The 21490-nt window shown below is 39.2% G+C and overlaps 1 protein-coding gene and 1 long non-coding RNA gene across 6 annotated transcripts in view; one reads left to right on the forward strand and one right to left on the reverse strand.

Annotated features, from left to right (window-relative positions):
• hmgcll1 (3-hydroxymethyl-3-methylglutaryl-CoA lyase like 1) lies at positions 1–14763 on the reverse strand. Of its 3 annotated transcripts, none has more exons than XM_074675317.1 (9): positions 14451–14763; positions 12449–12526; positions 11818–12001; positions 11324–11419; positions 10991–11139; positions 10232–10295; positions 9704–9892; positions 1186–1311; positions 1–870 (listed from the first exon to the last, which is right to left on the reverse strand). In XM_074675317.1, exons 2-9 carry the CDS (start codon positions 12466–12468, stop codon positions 766–768), a joined length of 933 nt encoding a protein of 310 aa, XP_074531418.1. In that variant the 5' UTR covers positions 12469–12526; positions 14451–14763; the 3' UTR covers positions 1–765. The 3 variants fall into 3 exon arrangements, with proteins under 3 accessions (XP_074531418.1, XP_074531419.1, XP_074531417.1); XM_074675318.1 differs by having other exon boundaries at positions 11105–11139; positions 11818–11925; positions 14451–14760; XM_074675316.1 differs by having other exon boundaries at positions 11818–11925; positions 14451–14758.
• The window catches only part of LOC141794793 (uncharacterized), an 11157-nt gene continuing 2835 nt past the window's right edge, over positions 13169–21490 (forward strand). For 2 of the 3 annotated variants that reach the window (XR_012598557.1, XR_012598558.1), the window contains exons 1-3: positions 13169–13424; positions 15963–16069; positions 19397–19480. This is a non-coding gene — a long non-coding RNA (uncharacterized LOC141794793). Of the gene's footprint in view, positions 13425–15962; positions 16070–19396; positions 19690–21490 lie in introns of those variants that run through there. The other variant, XR_012598556.1, reaches the window with a different exon arrangement.

Consider the following 21490-nt stretch of genomic DNA (forward strand, 5'->3'; position numbering starts at 1 on the left):
TTGATTTGTTTAGTTTTATTACATTTTACAGACAGAAAAGTACAATACGATCAGACAGGAGACACATGAAAATCCACATTAGACTTCACACTTACACAGATGTTTTTCTAGAACACTAGCTTATGACGAGGTTAAAGTTTTTTAATGGCAACAGTTGGATCAATGGGCACTTCTTTAAACATCTTTGGCAAACCTGAGATCAAAACTCGTCAGAATGCTGAATCCTTATCTTCTACTTCATTTTCTTTCTACCTTTGATAAGAGCTGGTGTCAAAGCTGGGGAGGAGTACAGAAAGTAAAGCGCAAACAAGTTTTATCAATAGAGGAAATGAGAAAAGATTTCTGGAGTTTGTTCTGACTCGTCGTCAGAAGTTAGGAAGATGCCAAAGCAGACCTGGTGATTAATTTACTCTATCAGGGCACTGAGGTTTGAAAAGGAAGTAAATCACTACTTAACACTGGATGAAATCTGCTCTTTCATTTGAAGCTTAATCTCACTTCAATGTGTCGGGTTTTGAAAGTCTAATCAAAGATAGAAAAAATAAATGATATCTGATTGTCCTCCTTCTTATAACAGACTCCAAAAATGAAAATGGAAGCTGGGTAAAGCACAAAAACAAGCCTTGTTGTCATCTCCTGATGATGGGAAAAACACTTCAAATACAGCAAAGGCAGAGGCAACACTTCTGAATGCAGCAACAACAGGGGAAGCACTTGGAAGGGAAAAGGGTCAAATATTGAGACTTATGCCTGTACAGGAACACTTCACAGCGTTCTGCTCAAAGCCTGGGCAACCTTGGAGTTTGTTTTGCGACATAAGGCTTTGCAGATGAAGTCCCCGGCCTCAATGACTTTAGGGAGGTCCACACCCTGCAGAGAAAATCAACAGGAGAATACAGGTTACTTAAATTGGATGTGTGCAACAGGTGATAGAAACCTAACTGTAGTGATACCATTCGTCCAGCAGGGGTAGGGATTGCTAAATAAATAGTTCCTGAGTGGAGCCGTGCAGCTCTGTGGGTTTGTGTGAGCTGTGTAAAACCACTGATACTATAAAATAAACATTTACAGAGCTGAATGTTTGCAGAGTGGTCTGTTTATGTAAATGAGCTCTGAAGGATTGTGTGACTTTGGATGATTTGTTGGGATTATGGAGACGTGAAATACAGACAGAGACACACTTACAGTCTCGATGCCCATGCCATGGAGCATGTAGAGAACATCCTCTGTTGAAACGTTGCCAGATGAACCCTGAGCGTACGGGCAACCTCCCAGACCAGCTACTGCAGAATCCACCACACATACCCCCATCTGCAAGGACACACAGCAGAGACATTCAGGGCCTCCACAGGCTGCAGGTAAAAGCCAGGAAACAAAGATCCTTGTCCTGTCAGACTGTCCTGCACACTGTGCCAGCGCTGCGGTCGTGTTTTACAGCTGCTGCGAAGGAGCACTGTGGGCTTATGTCCTGAAGATGAGTGGGCACAGAATGTCCCGTAATATGGCTTAGTCATCCTCTTTGTCAGCTCGAACCACCAGCACCACATAATCATGGCCTTGTTCATACAAGAAGAATATAATAAATGCTGAGCAGAGGGTTTCATATGTTTCTGATTCTGCAGGTTACTCGTGTTTTTACAGCACTGCTCTGCCCTTAAACCATGGGGATTCACTTTCTTGCCACATTGAGAATACATTTTTTCCTAAGCTGTGAGGTGTACTCTTACAGCCCCAACAGTAGAAGAATTGTCACATAACTTGGCTAATGTGAAGTTGCTACAAATAATCATTAATCTCGTACGTTATTGCACAGGGTCAAAAATGTTCCCATCCTGTGCTGGATTTTAAGGTTTAAAGAACATTTACATCTGCTGTAAGTTTGCTTCTTTTGGGCTGCTAACAATCAATGTAATTGTTTTATTTTGATGGAGGATGTTTAATACCAACAATTGTAATGGTCTGGCCTCCATATGGAAATAAATGATGTGTTTTGAGGTTTTTTTATGGTCTTCACATCAATGATTTTGTTGGGCAGCCTCCCAAACATCTTAAAATGCTGCTTTGGAAGTATAACTTGACTGCTTTTGTTTTGATGTTCACACTGGAAGAAGAAGTGGATGTCTGTCTTCGATAAAGACACCAAGGTGCACCTCTTTACTGTGAGTAAAAACTTTGATTTCACAGCGATAAAGCCAGGCCTTCAGTTTTCAGTCATTACGGTCGAAGGTCTCAGGATGTTTTCCACATGTCCCTGGGATCGCCATGAGAATATTAAAGATGTTTTCCAGCTTCCGTGGCAGAGCCAGATGTCAGAGATCCCACAGTGAGGTAAAATTAACACGCTGATCCTCTCTGTGACTTTGGGTCATGAAGGTCTTTCCCCCCTGTGGAGAAGAACCAAGTCAGCTAAATTAAAGGGATCTCCGTTGCCTCTTTCTGAACAATGCTGCTAATTGGTTGCTTTTCCTCCAGACAAGAACCTACTTCTTTCTGCTGCCGTCTGAGCCAGCCGTAATTGCTGTTTGTGTTGGCAGAGGGAGAGGAGGAGGTGGGGTAGAAGGAGGAGGAGATCTACTCCGGTGTGTGCACTGCACGAGATTTCCAGACCTTGGTTTAAGCCAGAGCAGGATATTGTACTAGGCAGGATTTTTTTTGCAGTATAAACACAGAGTTGTAATCTACCATGCCAATCCTCTCACTTTCAGCTGCTAACCGTGTAGACTGGGGGTCCTCGGCATTCTGTTTCCATGAGGAACAAAACAGAGCCTTCAGCAGCGTGCACAAAATAATCATGCAGGAACCGGTGGTCAGCAGCTCCAGCTTGCCAACGCTCGGTTAGGCTCACACTGTCCAGAAACCAGATGTGCTCTCGGTGTTAAAACGACATATTCAGAGAGTTGTGGCGGTATAAAAACAATACATTCCTGTGTGAAGACACAGAGTGCATTTTCAACCTCACATGAATCTGTATGAGCTTGTTGACATTCTATACTCTGAGTGGACGAGGCTGAAAGATGGACACGCTCCCATTTTGGTTGTATAACCATGTTGGAGAGTGTATGCACTGAAGGATATGAAGCAGTGATGCTTCACCCACAGCTACATAAACGAGGAAGCTGAAAGAAACTGTCACAGAGCTGCTGCTGACACCAATATAACCTCTTCCCAGGAGCACAGAAAGAATCCCAATATTGGAAAGCAAAGCTTAGATGTGTGACGGCAGTGAGGAGGAAGACAAAACTAAAATAAAGGATATTTTTGTCATTTTTTTTTACTTCCTTATATGTTCAAATAATTCAACTTATATATTCACCTCAGGACAAGATACCTTTGACTATGAGAATGAGTGTATTTTATGTTTCACTTCTCAATTGAAAAAAGGCAAAGAGAAACAAGAAAAAGGTTTGAGAAGGTCTTAATTTGACAATTTCAAAAGTAGACGGATGCATTTCTAAACCTTTCCTTTTTTGATCTGATTTGTTGAAACCCTACACCTAAGAGCACCATTATCTTACACTTCTACTATTTCTAAGAAGCGCTCCTCTCCTCTCCTCTCCTCTCCTCTCCTCTCCTCTCCTCTCCTCTCCTCTCCTCTCCTCTCCTCTCCTCTCCTCTCCTCTCCTCTCCTCTCCTCTCCTCTCCTCTCCTCTCCTCTCCTCTCCTCTCCTCTCCTCTCCTCTCCTCTCCTCTCCTCTCCTCTCCTCTCCTCTCCTCTCCTCTCCTCTCCTCTCGGCAGATCTACCTAGAGCACTTTGAAGAACTCTACATTTCATTTTACTTCTTAAGATGGCTGAATCATACACCTTATGCACCGACTCCTAGAAAACAAAATCACGGACTATGAGAATGAGTCTATTTTTGTCCAAGCGTTCAGATGGAAGAAGAAGACATATGAAGATTAATGTTGAAGGGGAAAAAAGACTTTGACATAAGAAATTAAATTATTTTTTTCCTTTTGCTTTTCCTTAATTTGTTTAAACTCTTCACCTAAGAGCACCAACATCTTGTACTTTTATTATTCCTGAGAAGCCCTCCTCTCATCTTTCATGGCTCTGCATAAGATCACTGTCTTTCCGACAGAGCTTCCAAAGGTACTTTGAAAAATGTTACATAAAATACAGGAAATAGAAAACCGCTAACTGGCATAGACACAGACACAGCTTTATGTACCTGTTCATATATCTCTTTGCATCTTCTATAAAGAAGCAGCCCCATCTGATCTGTGTTGTAAAAAATAAAATTAAACCACTGTTTTTTGGGGTATCTGTCAGCAAGCCAGAGGTCTCCAGTTAAAAGCTGATTTTTAGACTCTTTGGGATGTTTAGTCTTGTCTGGTTTTGCAATTTAGCACTTTATGTGCTTGTATATATCTGCTCTTCAAAGGATTTTTCTAAGCATTTCTCCATTTATTCAATAATTGTATTGTTTTGTTGCCTTTTATTATAGAATCTAGCTTTTATTCAGTTTTGAAAATCAATTTCCCCTTGAGCAGCAGATACAAAATGGACTAAAATCTTGTTTTAAAGCTTTTAAATTCATGCACCTTCTACACAAAGGGAGTTCAAAGCCTTGATGATGTGAATTTACACATCATACTGCATATCATACTGCTCATGCATGATGGTTTTCATGTTTTAAAACTGTTTTTAATATTTATTTTTAACTCATTCTGCACTGTCTCTTGTCTTCAATTTGCTGAAGGAGTTCCTTCATTATTAGCAGATTGTGAATCAATGACATATGACTCCAATAAAGTTAAAAAATATACACTTTGGTTACATTTTATTGCACATTTCTTTTGTTTTATCCCTGGAGAATGACTACAATAAGTCTAACTTGTAGTATCATCATGACATCTGCCTTTGATAACTCAATCAAAAACATAAAATCATTTCCGGGTAAAGTTATATCAAAGCTGTTTCCAGACTTAGAGGGGATATTTGATTGTTGAGACAACAAACTTATCGACCCTGCACAGTCACCAGGCTTGAAAGGAGCCTCGTGGACAGAGACAAAACAAAATCCTGAAGATGGATGTTGTTGTTACCGGAGAGCTCGACAGAGAGCACAAACAGGTTAGACTGTATTCCCCAGCTGCAGCACGACACAATGCAGCAAAATTGTGGGTGAGAATAAATAATTTTCCTTGCCAAGCCTGTGAAATCTAAGCACATACGTTGTCATTGTGTGACTTGCCAGGAGTAGGTCTGTAACAAAGCCCCCCCAGACCTCCTGAAAAAAAAGGAAAGGTACAAAGACAGAGGAATGTCTTTATCAGGAACAAAAGAGGTGACTCAGGGCTGACAGCACTGGGGGAATTCATTTCTCTCCCAGTTGGTGGTGTGGACTTCTGGCACACAGTAATGAAAAGCTATGATAAAATCTTTCATCCTCATCTTGTTTATGGGTGAGCAAATGGTAGGCTAAATATTCCCGGCTGCTATTATTCTCTGTGGCCACGGGGGCAGCTGCGATGAATCACTCTAAACATGATCCATGGAGGAATTTCAATGTCTTTCTGCACTTTTTCACTTGAAGTGAACATCAAAATATTTTTGACTTTACGCATGAAAACCATTGAGCTTTACTTCAGGACAATGTTCCAGTATCACACATGACAAGCACTGTGGATAATTAGGTTAAAAGCATCAAGTAAACAAAACATTATTTGCCTCCAAAAAGTGCTTTTCCTCTGCTTTACTGTGGTGACGTTTAATGACTTAGAGGGTTCTCATGCTGTAAATACTTTTTTACATCTGAGAACACAAAGGTTTTCTAATTCAGTGTTTTTGTTCTGATTTGGTGGGTTTCAGATGAGTGAAAGCGTGGATAATTAGGAAAAAAGAATCAATTTGGGGTAAATTAAAAACAGGAATAAATGTCTTCCTGTGCTTTTGTGCCTTGACAGAGTTTACAGTAGAGAAAAGTGCCATAAATCTTTGGTCATAACTTAAGAAAGATGGTAAATCAGCTTTTCACATGGCATGTAAATGTAAATACAGGCTATTCTTAGCTCAAAAACTAAAATTTGTATTGTAATTATTCTTTCAAATCCTTCACACTCTGAAATTCTGATCAAAAGTGTAACAACTATGCTGTGGCTTCGGTGTTTTGATGCACTTATGATTTTATTTATATCATCAGAAAACTTACAAAAAGACATACACGATCCTTTTTACATTATAGCGGAAAAGTACTCGCTTTATTAAGTTTCAAGACTTTGAACACCTTTGTGTTTTTTTTGTTTTTTGTTTTTGTATAGAAAACTTCCTTCAAAGTGATTTTTTTAATCAGTAAATCTTTATAAGCCTGCATTCAGGAAAATATCTGACACCTCTGATAATCCATAAAGTAGTAATACATATTCCAGTGTTAGCACTGCCTCTGGTTAACTCTCTGCTGTGTTTTCAGTGCCTACAAACAAACTTGTTCTGACTCAGAGGAACTAAAAATGAATTTCCCTGCCTCAGTATTTATGCACTACATCAAGCAAACTACAGTAAAAGTGTGTTTATCTTCTGCCCACCCGTGTTTCCAGAGTTTCTAGTCTGCAGCTGCAGCACCATTCATCACAAGTTGAGCAGCGAGCAAATGAAAGATCGTTTTCCATCGGCCTTTAAGCGCAGCATTGTCAGAAAGTTCAACAGCCAAGCGACAGATGAGTTAGAAGGCCCCCAGGGCCCTTTCCATCCACCTAGCTCTCGGTTGCTTTGTCCAACAGATACTGAATAGGTGAGTCTTTGTGCTGACCCCCTCACATCTGCTGACCCACCCAGCCCCCAATGAGCTTCCTCTTCTGCAGCGACAATGTGCTCCTGAGAACTGATACAGCCATATCTGTGTTACCTCTGTTTTATGTCTGGATTTATGTCCCTTTAACACACGCTGTGGGCAAAGCGGTGGAAAGCACCCAGACCAGAGCTCTTCCTCGGCGGTTTACTGCCTAATTACATTTTTGTGAGCTGTTTAGAAACACAGCAAATAACTGTGATAGTTTTTTGTCTTCCTTTAAACAATGCATGTGCCCTGAGATGGAAGGCCCCACTGGAAATATCTTATGTTCATTAAGATTCTGGGATTTTTTCAGCGGCAGTTTGTGAATCATCTTGCTTTGTGGGGAGGCTTAGATCATGTTTCTTAACGCCCCTCTTCTTCGTTGACTGACGGTTCCTGGTTTTCTGTGTGTCTCTTGTAACCTATACATTTGTTTTGTGCGTTCTCAATGCTCGGCAAACAGAGGTTACATTCATGCTGTCCAAAAGTGACACATCGTTGTTAATAAAGCAAGGGGCACATGCAGGTGAGCAGGGAGAGTCATAAAAACAAAAATATAACAAAGCAGGAGGAGTCTTTCTTTGTTGGTGAGGATTTGGATTAGTGCTTTAGAGATTTAAAATAGGTGCAGACACATTTAAGTCAAAGACAAATTTAAAGCAATCTGGTGTTTGAAGGAAAAATATGTCAACTTGAATGACAAAATCTCAACTGTGTTTTGCAAAAGCTACCTGGGATGCATCAAAAAGGATCCAAAAACAGTTATAAAGTATTTTTATTTGCTTTACTAATCTGTGTCATGATGCTGTTTATTTGTAATGTGGTTGAGATTAGAGAGAAAAGTATTTTTCCTCATGAGTGTGATGAATTGGATTTGTACATTTGTTTGGGTTAAAAACCTCCAAAGCAAAGCTCACTCAGTGTTTTGAGACCAATTTCAAAACATGATTTGTTCTGGAATCTCTTACTAACTTATACAAAATGGTTAATATCAAAGAGTCGACCACACTGACTAACCAAAACAACCCCTAAAAGCAAAAAAACATGTGATGTTGCGGTTTTGGCTGTTTGGCAAAGTAGCCAACAAAAACAGCGAGCGCCTTAGCTCCTTCTGAAAACGCTTCAACACTGCTCCTCTGTGCCGTCAATCATTTTACAGAAAAATCATCCCACATTATGAATGGCTGCGTCTGAATTAGATCTCGTGGAAATCTATCTCTGTGTGTGATATAATATAAGATTATTCTCTTGTATTCTTTTCTAATTTCAGCCCGAATCCCAGTTTGTTGAGATTTGATCATCGTTCTGCCTGTGTCCAGTAAAAATAAACATGGCTAATCATCTTCCTTTTTAATAATGAAGAAAATATGTCGTCTTTCATTTCACTATAATGTATGTCTCCAAAAATTGTCTAAAAAGATAGATGAGGGTCAGTCTAGCGTATTATTATCCACAGCAGAAATAATGATTTAAAGCCTTCAGAGAACACTTGTGATCTCTGCAGTGTTGGCAGTTACTAAAGGAAGCTGAAAGATATCCTGGAACAAGAATCTGCACCTCAACTTTACTTTCACATCTGGTTGCTCCTCTTTATGTTGTCACGAGTAACAACATTGATTTATGCAAAGGCTGGGCATTTATCCATAATGGGCCTGTGGTTCTCCACAGTGTTGATATTCATCGTAGGGAGAGGGATGTGCATGAGAAAAGGAAGGTGCCCAAAGAGCCCTTGCCAAGAGAGAGCAGAAAAGAAAGCTGTCGAACAATTCAACGTTGGAGGCAGATCAAAAGGATGATGCATCGCTGCTTTGTAGTCGTGCAGAGGAGAATCCACACTTCCAGCTTTGAGCTGAAGGGGCCTCCTTTTCAAACCATGCCAATATCTGCTGGCCTTCTGCAGACCTCCGCAGGGAAAACACTGGCATTTTCAACACCTCTTACAAAAAATCAGGCAGACCTCTAGGTGTGTGTGACGCCTCTCCTCCCAGATTTATCAGAACTCATGTCTTTCTCTTTTTCCCTCCTCTTAGTTACCCCAAAGTTCGCTCTATGTTCAAACATAGCTGCTTGATGTCTGCCAGGTTTCGAAGTTTTCAACACCTTCTTTCGGTCAAGAATTCACACGTCCCTGGGCCCGGTTTTCCTTTTTTTCTATTTTTGAAGCAGTTTTGGTGCCATTCCCATTCTTTTTAAGAACTTTGAGTTATAGCAGGCACCTCACAGGTCTCTTACTCAGAGCAAGGCAGCACTTCTATACTTTTATCACAGTTTATTTTGGAAAGATATTATTTTGGCTTTTGCACTAGCTCACCAATATTTTTTTGAAGATCTGGATCTTTACAGATATATGTGTATGCAATGATTTGGGGATTGAGACACTGTAATGTCATTACCTGCTTGTCCAGAGGGGCATGCAATGTCTCTTTTAGCAGATTACAATAATATCAACACATGTGTCCGCAGCACATGTGGTAGAGCAACACAGCTGTGCAGACACTGATATCCACTACACTTAGTTAACTTTGCAAATAAAATTTGACATTCACAAATTATGTTTCTATTTTTCAAAGACAGCAGCCTTCTAAGTACTTTTGCATACCTATGGCAGAGGAGAGAAGGTGCATAATTCATACAGGGTTTTTTTTTTCACTCAAGTGATTTATTTTATCAGCCAGGATAAAATGAATTATGTTGTGGTGACTGGAAAATCTCTCAATAAACAGCTCTGTTGCTAGTTTTTCAAACGGGAAAGAGGGCCCACGTGTGAGTGATATTAAACAACCCAGAATTAGTTGTATCCTGTTTGGACAAACAAGACAAGACCTTTAAGAAAACACTCAAGTCGTCTTAGTCAGCCACTGCTTCTACAACAACACTGCACAAACACAAAAATTCACCTGCTGTTGATTTACAAACAATGAGATCTTACCTGAAGAGCAACAAGGATGTTGGCTAGTGCTTGGCCATACGTGTCATGGCAGTGGACTGCAAGAGCGCTGCATGGTACCTCCTTCATCACACTCTGCAGCATCTTATACATAGAACCCGGAGTACCTACACCGATGGTATCCCCGAGGGAAATCTCATAACACCCCATGTCATACAACCTCTTTGCCACCTATGAAACAAAACAAACAAAAACTCTTCATTCAATTATATTGCATTATCAGTCCTACCGACAGAACAAGCACATGCTCAGGGGCCAAAACCAAACAAAAAGTATCTAAGTAAGAATTTATCCATGAATGAACAAACAAATCCAAATGCTGCAAAAAAGAGCAGTTACATCACTTGTGTATGTTAATTTTCTGTATTCATTACAACAGAAGCTGCATTTCCTTGATTTTTCTGAGCCTGCTGCATGAGATAACCTTCCAAATCAGCATGACACAACATTTTTAGTATTCTGAATCAATATATTATTGATAACTAAGATTTTAATTAAGACTTTTCTCACCTGAGTGACTTTACAAGGGTCAATGTTTCCCTCATGGGGGCATCCAAGAGCACAGGAAACATATCTGAAAACGGATGAAGAATACACGTGTCTTTTTTTACATTTGTGATATGAGGATTATATTCAAGACACCACTGAAGTAGGAATAAACAATCTGAACGGTGGGCTGAAATTGCACGAGGAGGGTGATGTGTTGAGTTTTTCCTGACTGCTAATCTGTTTGACAGTCAAATACAGTCAAATGCTTACAAAAGAGATAAAGATATACAGCTTAAGGTGTGGATCAGACTTTAGTTGTTACACCAGGTTTTGATTTTATGCCATCTATGAAGCAACAACCAGTATTTGGCGCTCAGAAAGTGAACACTCGTCCACTTATCAGCTGTTGATCTTGAGTGTTTGTCTTTTTTTTTTTTTGAGTGGGAGGCTTGTGAAGTTTGAGAAAATACAAATGACAAATGTTGGCTTGCCTTCTCTATCTGACAAAAGGCAAAGCTATATTCAGTGACTTGCTCTGTTTAGTTTTCTTCAACATCCATCTGGACTTGTGGTTTACTGATGCATAGATATAACCTGGAGAAACATCTGGAAGTTTTCTGTTGAGGTATGATTACTGAATTGTGTTTTTTGTACTACATATAGAAACCGCAGTATTTTGAATTGTCTAAATTTAGAGATTATCAGCGTAAAAATCAGAGTACAATCTTAGGTCTGTGTTTTCACTCATTGTAAGTGACAATTAAGTTCGAGAGTACTAACCCACGGACTGGAATTTGGTGCACTTTGGCAGTGTTAATGACTTCCTGAAACCTCAGCATGCTTTCATCAATAGAGCAGTTAATGTTTTTTTTACTGAAAGTTTCAGACGCTGACCCGAACACCGCCACCTCAGTAGCACCAGCTGCAACCTTAAAAAAGGAGAGAAAAACAAACTTATAAACCTGTTTTGAACACTGTGTCGTAGTCACACTTACATCAGTGACAGACATAACTGCCAAAAAAAGACTGCTGTGCCAAAAGTTAATTCCAATTGACAAGCATGGGTGAACAGCTGTGGTTTGTAGGATAGAAACTGAGAAAATATATGCTTACAGCATCCTGAAAGCCTTGCATGTTAGGTGTCAGAACTGGGTACTGAACATAAGGAACTTTCTGGATCCCTTTCAGTACGTCACTGTGGTCTGCCATCTAAATTAAGAAGGGAAAACATATGATGTATTAAAATAAACCTTCAGCACCATCTAAACATCACGTTTCTAGGAATACATTACCTGCATCATTTTTTTTATTATTTATTCATTTTTGCACATGCCCCTAGGCTGCAAAATTTCCTAAAGGGGAGAATTACATTTACATATCATGTTCCTAGCATAAATACACACATGACGTGTTTATTTCTTTAAAAGGAAGAAAATACAGGTACAATTTATGATGTGGAAAATGAGAATGGCTAAGACATCTTAGGGTATTCTTTCCACAGCATGTGTGCATAAAAAATGGATGTCAAAAGAGCACATATTCATCAGCAAAGAGAGCCTCATAAATCACTCAGCACTTTTCTGTTCTTCACAAAGAAGAGTTATTACCTGTGGTACCCACTTTGAAGACACAAAGCTGGTGGCCTCGATCACAGGCAGGCCTGTTCCAGAGAGCATGTCTATCAGCTGGATTTTCACCCCTGTCGGAACAATTTCCTGGGAACAATGAAACTGAAGCTGCTCTTTCTGGATTTGATTCCACTCAAGGTTGGAGGTACAACAAGAAGAAATCCTGGAGGTTGTGATTTTTTGGGCATAAGATTTCCAAACTTTTTGGTATCTACGTTGACACAGAGAATCTTGTACTTGCAGTTTTTATGTAAATCTCAAAGTTGTACTGCGTTTTTCATAATAACACATTTTTAGGTGAATGAATCTATCTCTACTTGTAGAATCTGTAAAACTAAGGGCGTGCAATACGGAAACAATAAAGCAGAGACATGCTAAGCACGGTAAACTAAGCCAGAAGCCATGTCATCATTCCTATTCAATTTCAAAGAAAATGTGAAACATATGCCCCTGGCAAATATGGCACACAACCCATATGTTGTGGATTATTTTTGTATGAAAGATAAAGAAGAAAAAATAGGGGGTTTCCAGGGTTGATAGTGTTTAGTTATACAAAACAAGGGAGGTCCTGAGTACAAACGAGATTTGTGACTGGAGTGACAGTGTATACCTTTTCATTTTGAAGCCCATCTCTTGGCCCGACTTCGACTATTTTAACAAACTGTGGGTACTCGTGTCCTGTAATAGTCTGGAAAAAAGTTAGAAAAGACAAAAAAAAGTCAAGAGAGAAATACCACTCAACAGGACACTTAAAACAAATTCTAAGTCACTTTTTTAGGACACGCTCCAGTACATGTTGTTTCTCAACAACTGTCTGTTTGAAAGCAAGAGGTAACATGAGAACCAAAACATAAGCCTGTCATTTGTCATGCCATTATAATGCAAAAATGTCATTGTAAAATGACAGGGAAGAGTATCTGGGTAACTCCACACAGGGGTATTTCCTAGTTTTTGATTCATGTTTTTGGAGGGTAAATAAATGCACTTTGTGAGTTTAGACGTTGACTTTCAACAAAGTTAAACGATAATACTGAATGATTTATGAATTTAAAAAATACAGGGACTTATGCTTATGCGTCACGCACTGCTGAAAGTACACTTACATGAAATTCACTGCGCACACTCTGCACTTAGTGGAAACAGTGCTCGAAATCGTAAAGGGATAGTGTTGTCCTAAATCAAGCACTGCAGCTCCGCACTTACTAGAAACTAAAATCGCATTTCACAGGTGTTCTTATGCTTTTCATTATTCCCGCCCCTCCTTTTACGTGGCCAATATGGCGACCAATCAGTGTGACTGTATTTACGCTCCACTTTCAGCTACGTCTATACGTGCGCACACCTAAGTAGTGCGTGTAAGTGCAAAAGTAGCGATTGGGGACACAGCGTGTACCCAGTCTATGCTTGTACCCACCCCAGGCATCCATAACAAACGTGGCAGTTTATCTTTTGAACTTTGAACCACACTGGCTAAGGGCTAACGTGTTAGCACGGGATGCTCTTATCAAATAGGTGTTGTACAACACCTGGCACGTGCCAAGCAGCATCTGAGCTGTTTGAAGGTGTGGTTGACGTACCTGACAAACGTAAGTGTTCATCATTGTGCTTTCCGCGCCCATGATAGAGGAGAAAGTCACATTTTCAAAATACAATAGTAATTAAAGCTATTTTAAAGTAACTGTTGGATAAGTAAGCTTATGGTAACCCTTGGATAAGTTAGTTTAAAGCGTAGGTGGGCAGAGTTTGTTATGGCTAGCTAAGTGAGCTAGTTCACATTAATTGAGAGTTAAGTTTGTTTACAGTATTGGTATTTGAGGGAGTTAATATTTATTGTTGATTAAATTAGTTTACAACAATGGTTACTGTGAAATTTTATTCAACCCTTCACTGTTTCTTTTACACATCTTTGTCATATTCAGATCCAGAGCTTTTACTTAAGCTGCACTTGCTTTGTATTTGCATTGTATCTCGAATTAGCAGTGATGTGAGTTAAAATCTCTTAAAACTAGCTTTTTTTTTTTTTTTTTACCTGATTACTGAATTGAGTCGGTCACCTTCTTAAAACAGTAGTCCCGTTTATGCAAATGTAGAATTGTCCACTATGGAGTGGGAAATGATGTATTTTAAATTCACAATGTTGATTAATTATAAAGCAAATTTATTCACCACCATTGAATGCACCATTGATACAGAAACTGTATTTATTTTGCCTCTGTTATACCTATTAAATATCACTTTTTAAAACATGTTCTTATTGCAGAAGTTATAAAGGATGCCTAACCATTCAAAAAGAAAGGCAACAGCGGCAAATGGGGTTACATAACAGAGGACACAGACGCATCTCTTTGCTACCTTTTCTGAAAATGCAGTCAATATAATATATTTTCTGAATAATCCACTGTTCTTTCAAAGAGAGAATCCTTTTATAATGATTAACACTCATATTTTAAATAGAGAAGGATATTAACAAAGAGAGAGAAGCATTATGTAAGCAGTATAGTGTCCATGCTGCTATCAGTAGCTTACTGCTGCTCCTCTGCCCTCTCTGTCATGAGAGGGAGTCATGTGGCAGAGCATGTGCAGCAGATTAGAAACAAGAAAACAACGCCCACCTTCTCCTCTAGCAGCCAGCGTCTCAGCCATGGGTAGTCCTGGACAAGTTGTTCATAGCTCAGACAGTGCTTCACCGTAGTGGGTACGTTACCCATCCGAATGGCTGCTGTTCAGCCTGCTGCCCCTCTGTGTCCTCTGAGGCTGTCCTGCAATAATCTAGGAAAGTGTATAGCATCAGATCAATATGCTAATGCTTGCCACGAGGATGGAGAGCCTTGCTATGTGAGAGGATGGCTGCATGCAGTGGAGGATGATTCAGCAGTTGCCATAGTAGCCACATCCCTGCTAGGGAGGGGGTGAAAACAGAGTGGGATGGGGGATGGATGCGGAGATTGAGAAGTGGTGTGAAGCAGAGTGGAAAATAGAGCACTCTAGGTGGGGAAGTCCTAGGAAACCTCTTGGCAAAGTGTGCATTCACAAGAGGAGGGTAGGAGCTGAAAAAAATAGGAAAAGAAGAGTATGTACAGATTCAAGTTAGCTTCAAGTGATCTAAAAGATTTCAACAATTGTTGTAGAAGAAACTTTGAGAGTTTAGGTTTTATATTTTGATTAATGACAAAATTAGATGAAAATTTAGCTGTGTTTGGAAAAAAAAAAAGAGAAGGCTTCTGGGAAATGGGCTGTTTTGATTGATCTCCTGTGACCTTAACATTTGAAGGGTTTCCATAGCCAGACATGACACTGCTGCCAATGTCAACTGCTTGGTGTAATAAAATCCCTTGTTAAGCCGGGGCAACATTTACCAGAGAAAGAGCCATTCTTCTGAACCCAGATGTTAACAATAGAGGGGCTTAATGAAGTCCTCGCATTCAACCATCTCACCACGCTAAACTGCTCTGTGATGAGAGACCTCTGCCTCTCTCAGGGGAGGAGGGCAGCTCATATGATCAGCCCTGAAAAAGCCTCTTTTTTTTTTTCTTAGCAGACTTCAAGGTTGATGTTTATCAGCCGCTACCCCCTAAAATTCAAACTACCTTTTGGCATTTTGCCTTTAGTTATGCATTCATGCTTCTTTTACACAGAAAACATTCAGCTCATTGACTTCAGCTGAATTTTGCAGAAAAGTAGTGCTAAACAAGAGTTTTTTGCTTTTTATGAATTGTGTTTTTTTTCCCCTAAAACCAAAACAGTATTGAATAAATCAGCCAAAAGGTTTCATGGGTTGACTCATGCTTTGGCCTTTGGAGTTGCTGTTATAGAGGCTACAAATATTAGCTTAAATGAATTAGTGTCTGGACATAGCATAATCTGGGTTCTGTAGTAAGCACTGAACTTGCTCACATTTTTATATTACAAGTCAGTGATGCAGGATTTTTTTTACAGTTTTATGACCTTCAACAATAACATGTTTCTGATGTACAGCAACCAGTCCTCATAGATCTTAAAGTAATGATGTAATCATTTGAATTTGCTGTCTATTGCCAGAAAAGTGACTCCTTTCTCATTTCTATACATGATGAGTGCATCAGTCGATTAACCCTAACTGGCCTTTTACCATTTCTTCCTTCAAGGAGACTCAGCTGCTATGGTTTATCTTGACAAATACCAGCTGCAGAGGGTTACTTTAAAGAACTGGCCTTCAGGGGTTTTCCTGCTTTTAGGAATCAATGTCATGCAGGTGAGTGGAAACTTAAAAGTGTACAGTGGTTTGTTAGCTTCATTGATAAAAAAGTAGCTGTCTTTTGTCAGAAAAGATAAAAATATGGTCAGTTATGGTTTTATGATATTGATATACCAATCATTGGCAACCTTTTTACTTTTTCCTCTAGTACATACAGCTAAACTCAAGGAGAATAAGGTATTTTTTTTTAATTACTCCTGTTTAAATGAAGATCATGTCTGATTTGATCAGCTAAATGAAGACTAGAATAAAGTGTTTCAAAAAAAAAGCTGAATCTGCCTCATAGTGAGACTAAGTTAACTCCCTGACACACCGGTACCCTTTACATTTGTCCAAATGAATCAAACAGATTTGCTCTGACAGGAAGAAGGATGTCTCTGTACTATTTTGTAAGAAGCCTCTTGAGAACAGTATATTTTACACATGAGGCTTTGAGACTCAGCAGATGATGAATGCCTCAAAGTATTATATAAAAATCACACAGTGCAAATGTCACAAAATATTTCTCAAAAGGAAGAAGGGAGCATGTAAAAGAAAGAGACCATTCTCTGTTTCGCGCTAAGAAAGAAACAGATGTGAAGAGTGGCGCTTTATGGAGTACAGGTTTCGGCATGGCATGAAAGAGGTTTTAAGCTCTCAGATATACACTGAAAACAAAGTGGAAGAAAGAAAACAGGAACCAGATTAAATCAATTTTCATCCTCCATCCGTCTTCAATTTCAACATCGTGGATTGAAGTGAACTGTAACAACAAGAGGGTCCTGGTGCTGAGCGAATAGCACATTAACATCATCCTGAGAGCAACAATCGTGACAAAGGTTTTCATACAAGAGATGGAAGATGGATGGCTTTGTCAGATGTAGTGTATAGCTTTAATAATTACATCCAGTATAGCAACAGATCTCTTTTGGGGTGTAGTATTAAAAGTGAATCATGCAGCAGACATACTGAAAAAAGAGGAAACAATGAACATTTTCACATATTTACAGCTCACATATAGTATACAACATCTCTCTGGTGTAAGGAAAATTTTCACTCATCAATCACTCTTAAGTTTTTTTCTGCATGACAGGTAGAGATAAAGATGGAGACAGAATATCAACATGGACTCTTCTAAACTTAAAGGCTGTATAAAAATAGCTGCCTACCCTACAGGAAAGCTTTGTTACTCTGAGCCAGTTTTCCACAGCTTCCCTTAGAGACAGCATGTGTGTTAGAGATTAAACTTACAGTAATTATTCCACAGAGTACCCAAGAGCTTCTCGTCACAGAAGCCACTGACCCGTGTGTTTGCTCTGTGTCCAAACTGTCATGACAGCCTGGTATTGATTCACAAAAAGCTAGAAGTCACCAAGACTCTTTACACCAGACATCTCAGACTATCATTATTCTATATTTAGTGAGAAGTGTGATCAGAAACACCAAAATCCTCGATTGATAATCAGTTGGCTGCAGTAAAACCATATCATTCACTCTTACACGCTACAGTCGTCGTCTTTTTTCACCAAGGCCCTTGTTAACACCACTTTGTCACGGATCCATTGAAGCGGATGTTTCTACGCAACCAGATATTTATTGTGCAGATTTTTCTGTTTCACCGTGGAGCACTTCACGGATGGATTACGGCCCTGACTGGCTCATAAAGTCTAGAGATTTCCTTCAGTGTATCCGTATCCTTGGTGGGAGAGAAATTGAATTTCACAGCAAAATTAACTACTGCCAGAATACACATGAACCTGGTTAAATGGTGACTGCTGACATTTCTATTTGCTTACTAAATTATGGGTGTAGCATATTTTGTAAGTCATATGACTGGTGAAATGTAAAGATTAGAAGTCAGATTTGGTCTGACTGAATATAGTTAGGCAGATTTTGATATCATCTCAAAACATTAAAGTTCAGGAAAGGAAACAAACACCCTCTTGATGCCTTACTCTTTTGATACCACATATTTTATCTTATTTTAAGAAAGATCAAAGTATTATGATGTTACATGTCCAGAAAACGTATAATAAACTCACAAGTCAGCATTATTATGCGTAAATGTAAAGTATTGGTGGACCAACAACACTCAAATTGTCCATTTACTGTGTCAAATGTTTTCCAATGTTGAGCAGGTCATGACTCACTTTTTAAAAATAATATTCAGTGTAAATAAGTAAAAGTAAAGAATGTGAGGCATAGTTTAAACTCTCCACAAAGCAAAGTTTATGAGGCTCTTGAGTACCATCTCAGAGTTATTGGGTGTCAAGTTTGTGCATTTTCTTAAGTTTTAAACAGGTTCTGTGGCAAACTGGCAGATGCAGTTTTACTGAGCAACTTCCAGTCACATCAAATAAACCACTGAACACTTTGAACTCTCTTAGCTTCAGAAATAATCCACTCAGAGTCTGTACCTTAAATTTTAAGACTTGGTACACATTTAATTTTTTATCAGAAACAATTGGGCTGCCGGTCTTAGCACAGATGACAACTTCTGCAGAGTTAATCATGCTTTTCTGCCTTGCCTTTTTCATTTTCACATCCCTTTGTGCTGAGATTTTACAGATTATTCTGATGTACCTGCTTTGGCAGAATAATAAGCTTTCTGTATCAGTTAATCATCAGCTGATTACAGGATGGAGACATTATTGGCCTCAGAGACAGGGTCCTGTGCAATAATAATATCCTGTGCATGTTTATTTTTCTCTAAACCATTCTCTATTAGATGTACGTTGTGTCATTTAAAAGGGACGTAACTCACCTGTACTAAAAGTACAGACCTTGTTAGGCCCTCATGTCACAAACTTTCACATGAAACATGACCATAGTTGTCATGGAAAGTCTATTTCCTACATGCAGGATGTAATTACAAATAAAAAGAAAAGGACTTCTTAAGTTAGAACTTCAAAAAGCAACTGCGTGTAAATACAAAGCCAACAGAGGGTTTGAGTTTACTTTATAGTGCGTTTAATAAAAAGTTACAGAAATTGTTGTCAAACAGAACCCGTCGTCAAACCTCAGCTGACCCGTTCAATGTAATGCACATGTTAAATAAGGAGTAAAAGAACATGATTTTAGAATAAAGAAACATTTTACTGCACAGGTGCCACCTCTAACGGTAATGGGAAGTGACAGCGCAGCTCACAAACAGCCTGCTGTAACCATGCAAACCCTAAACTCCTTTTTTCTGGCTGTAGAAACTAATGCATGCATGTGAATTACAAGCAAACATAACGGTGTTTCTGCATCAGCCTCCGTTAGGACACATTCCTCACTGGTCCTTCTGCAGCCTTGTCATACCAAACAACATGTAAAAATGTGACCCATATGTTCTCTTTTCAGGAGGGGACTGATTGAGCTGTATGGAAGCCACAGGCCACCCACAGAATACAAATAAGGAGAACCATATGTGGGGAGATGAATTAGGTAAACTGCACAACATTTTTATTAGATACAATTTCACTTGCCTTGTCGGTGGACTGGAAGGTGACACTGTAAAAACAAACTTTGAGCCACAGAAAGAAAAGAGACCTCTGGTTAACATGGGGTAAGACGATGAAACATGGTATCAGTAAACCAAATGAACAGTCTCGCTAATGTTTGGAGCCGTATTAGAGTGACCAAAATCCAAATAAAATAACCACAATGTCAATCATTTGTACATTTATTAACAGATCCCATTCATGATATTCGTATTGGAACATTTTACCAGATGGGTGCTTTTATAGCACTTAATATGCTGAACACATTAAGACTGTGAACAAATGTTTAGTTTCACAGTTTATCGTTGTGTTTGTATAAAATCCAAATTATTTTTTGGGGACTACTCTTGGAATTTAATTAGCCTCAAATGTTTTCATTCAGAAAACCTGTTTACAAAATGAATAAGTTCTCAAAACTACTTACATACACCATAAATAAACAATCACGGGATATTACAGTAAGTATTCTCCAAGGTCAAGGAGCCTCAGCGAGGCTCTGGAGGCTCAGAATTAAAAAAATGGATCAGAAATATGAACTGAAATAATTATACTTGGTTTTCTGTGCGTAATGAGTAAAAGATACTTTTCCCTTTGAATAAATAATTTATGCTGCATGTCTTGACTTAATCGAAAAACTGTGTCTTATTATGAGACACTTTGAAGTTTAAAGGAGCTTCAATGGATGACAGAAGCATCCTCCCATGGAGAGTCAGTCAGAACGTCATGGGAAAAAAAACACAGCTACAAACTACAGCCCATCTTTGATTTTATCTATGAGAACATCTCAAATAAACATCTCTGCTTGTGAAGGTAGTTTCCTCGGCTTGTAAGGTTTTTTTTTATTATTTTCTTAAGTATTTGCGGCCTCTAGTCTTTTCCTTCTAAAAGCTTTAAGATGATGTTGTCAAATAAAATCTGTCAAATCTGTCAAACAGGTGAGTATCATCTTAGCAGCCGCCTGAAAATACAGGTCTGTTTCCTCCATCAGGTTAAGAGAATAAATATTTCTTGGATTAAAAAAAATTCAATCTCAGCACCTGGAAACAGATCCTGTCATTATGAAACCATGTTTCTGTAGAGCCAGGAGTATGTTGTGACATTTATAATAAACCTGAGGGCACGACACGGGAAGATTTCACAACAGACCCTTCATGAAAAGTAAGCACAGTGGGTTGTAACCTTTTTCCACCATGTTTCAGAAGTGGCCACTGGACGTGCTGATCTGATAAATGTCACGGCACCTCTGACTCACTGCAGCTTGTTTTTGACCACGGGGGTCTCAGAGGAGAAGGGCTTACTATGTTAATCTGCCCTGAGTATGGGGATTGTTAGCCTTTCCTCTCCTGTGGTTTGTAGCTTTTTGTCCTGGGGGCTCTGTCGTTTTGGAGAACTTTAAAAGAAGCTCATTGATAGATGTTTCCGTGTAACAGAAAAGAAGACGTGGCTGAATTGGAAAGAATCCCTGATATTTAACAGTAGATGGGATTGTGAAGTGCTAGGAGTAATCATGCCAAGCAACAGGCCGCAGGAATGCAAATCAGCCCTCAAGCCAAGAGTTAAGTTAGCAGGTGGCCTCCTCTATTCAGCGAATGTCAACACTCCTTTTAGAAGGAGCCCACATAACATCTGGGCAGGCCAGCCACTGCTTTTAATTAAGTGAAATACAGTCACTCAATGTTCAGCCGTGTCAGAGGAAAAAAATGTTATAAAAGTGAGACGGTGAGGGGAGAAAAGTGCAACAGTACATATCCTGTGTTTAGTGAAGGTCAACACAGTTGTGTAAATAAATATTAATCCTTCACCTAATCCCTAGATTTCCAAGACACTTGAAAATACCTGGTAGACCAGAGTACTTCTCATGAAATAGCAAGTTCTTTTGCTCTTTCCTGGAAACATTGGTAATCCTCAGTGAGGAGGAAAGGCATCGACACACACTCGTGTTGATTTATGGTCT

Source organism: Halichoeres trimaculatus, unplaced genomic scaffold, assembly GCF_033239565.1.
Source record: "Halichoeres trimaculatus isolate MK-OKI-2021-1 unplaced genomic scaffold, fHalTri1.1 fHalTri1_scaffold_8, whole genome shotgun sequence".
Lineage (NCBI taxonomy): Eukaryota > Metazoa > Chordata > Actinopteri > Labriformes > Labridae > Halichoeres > Halichoeres trimaculatus.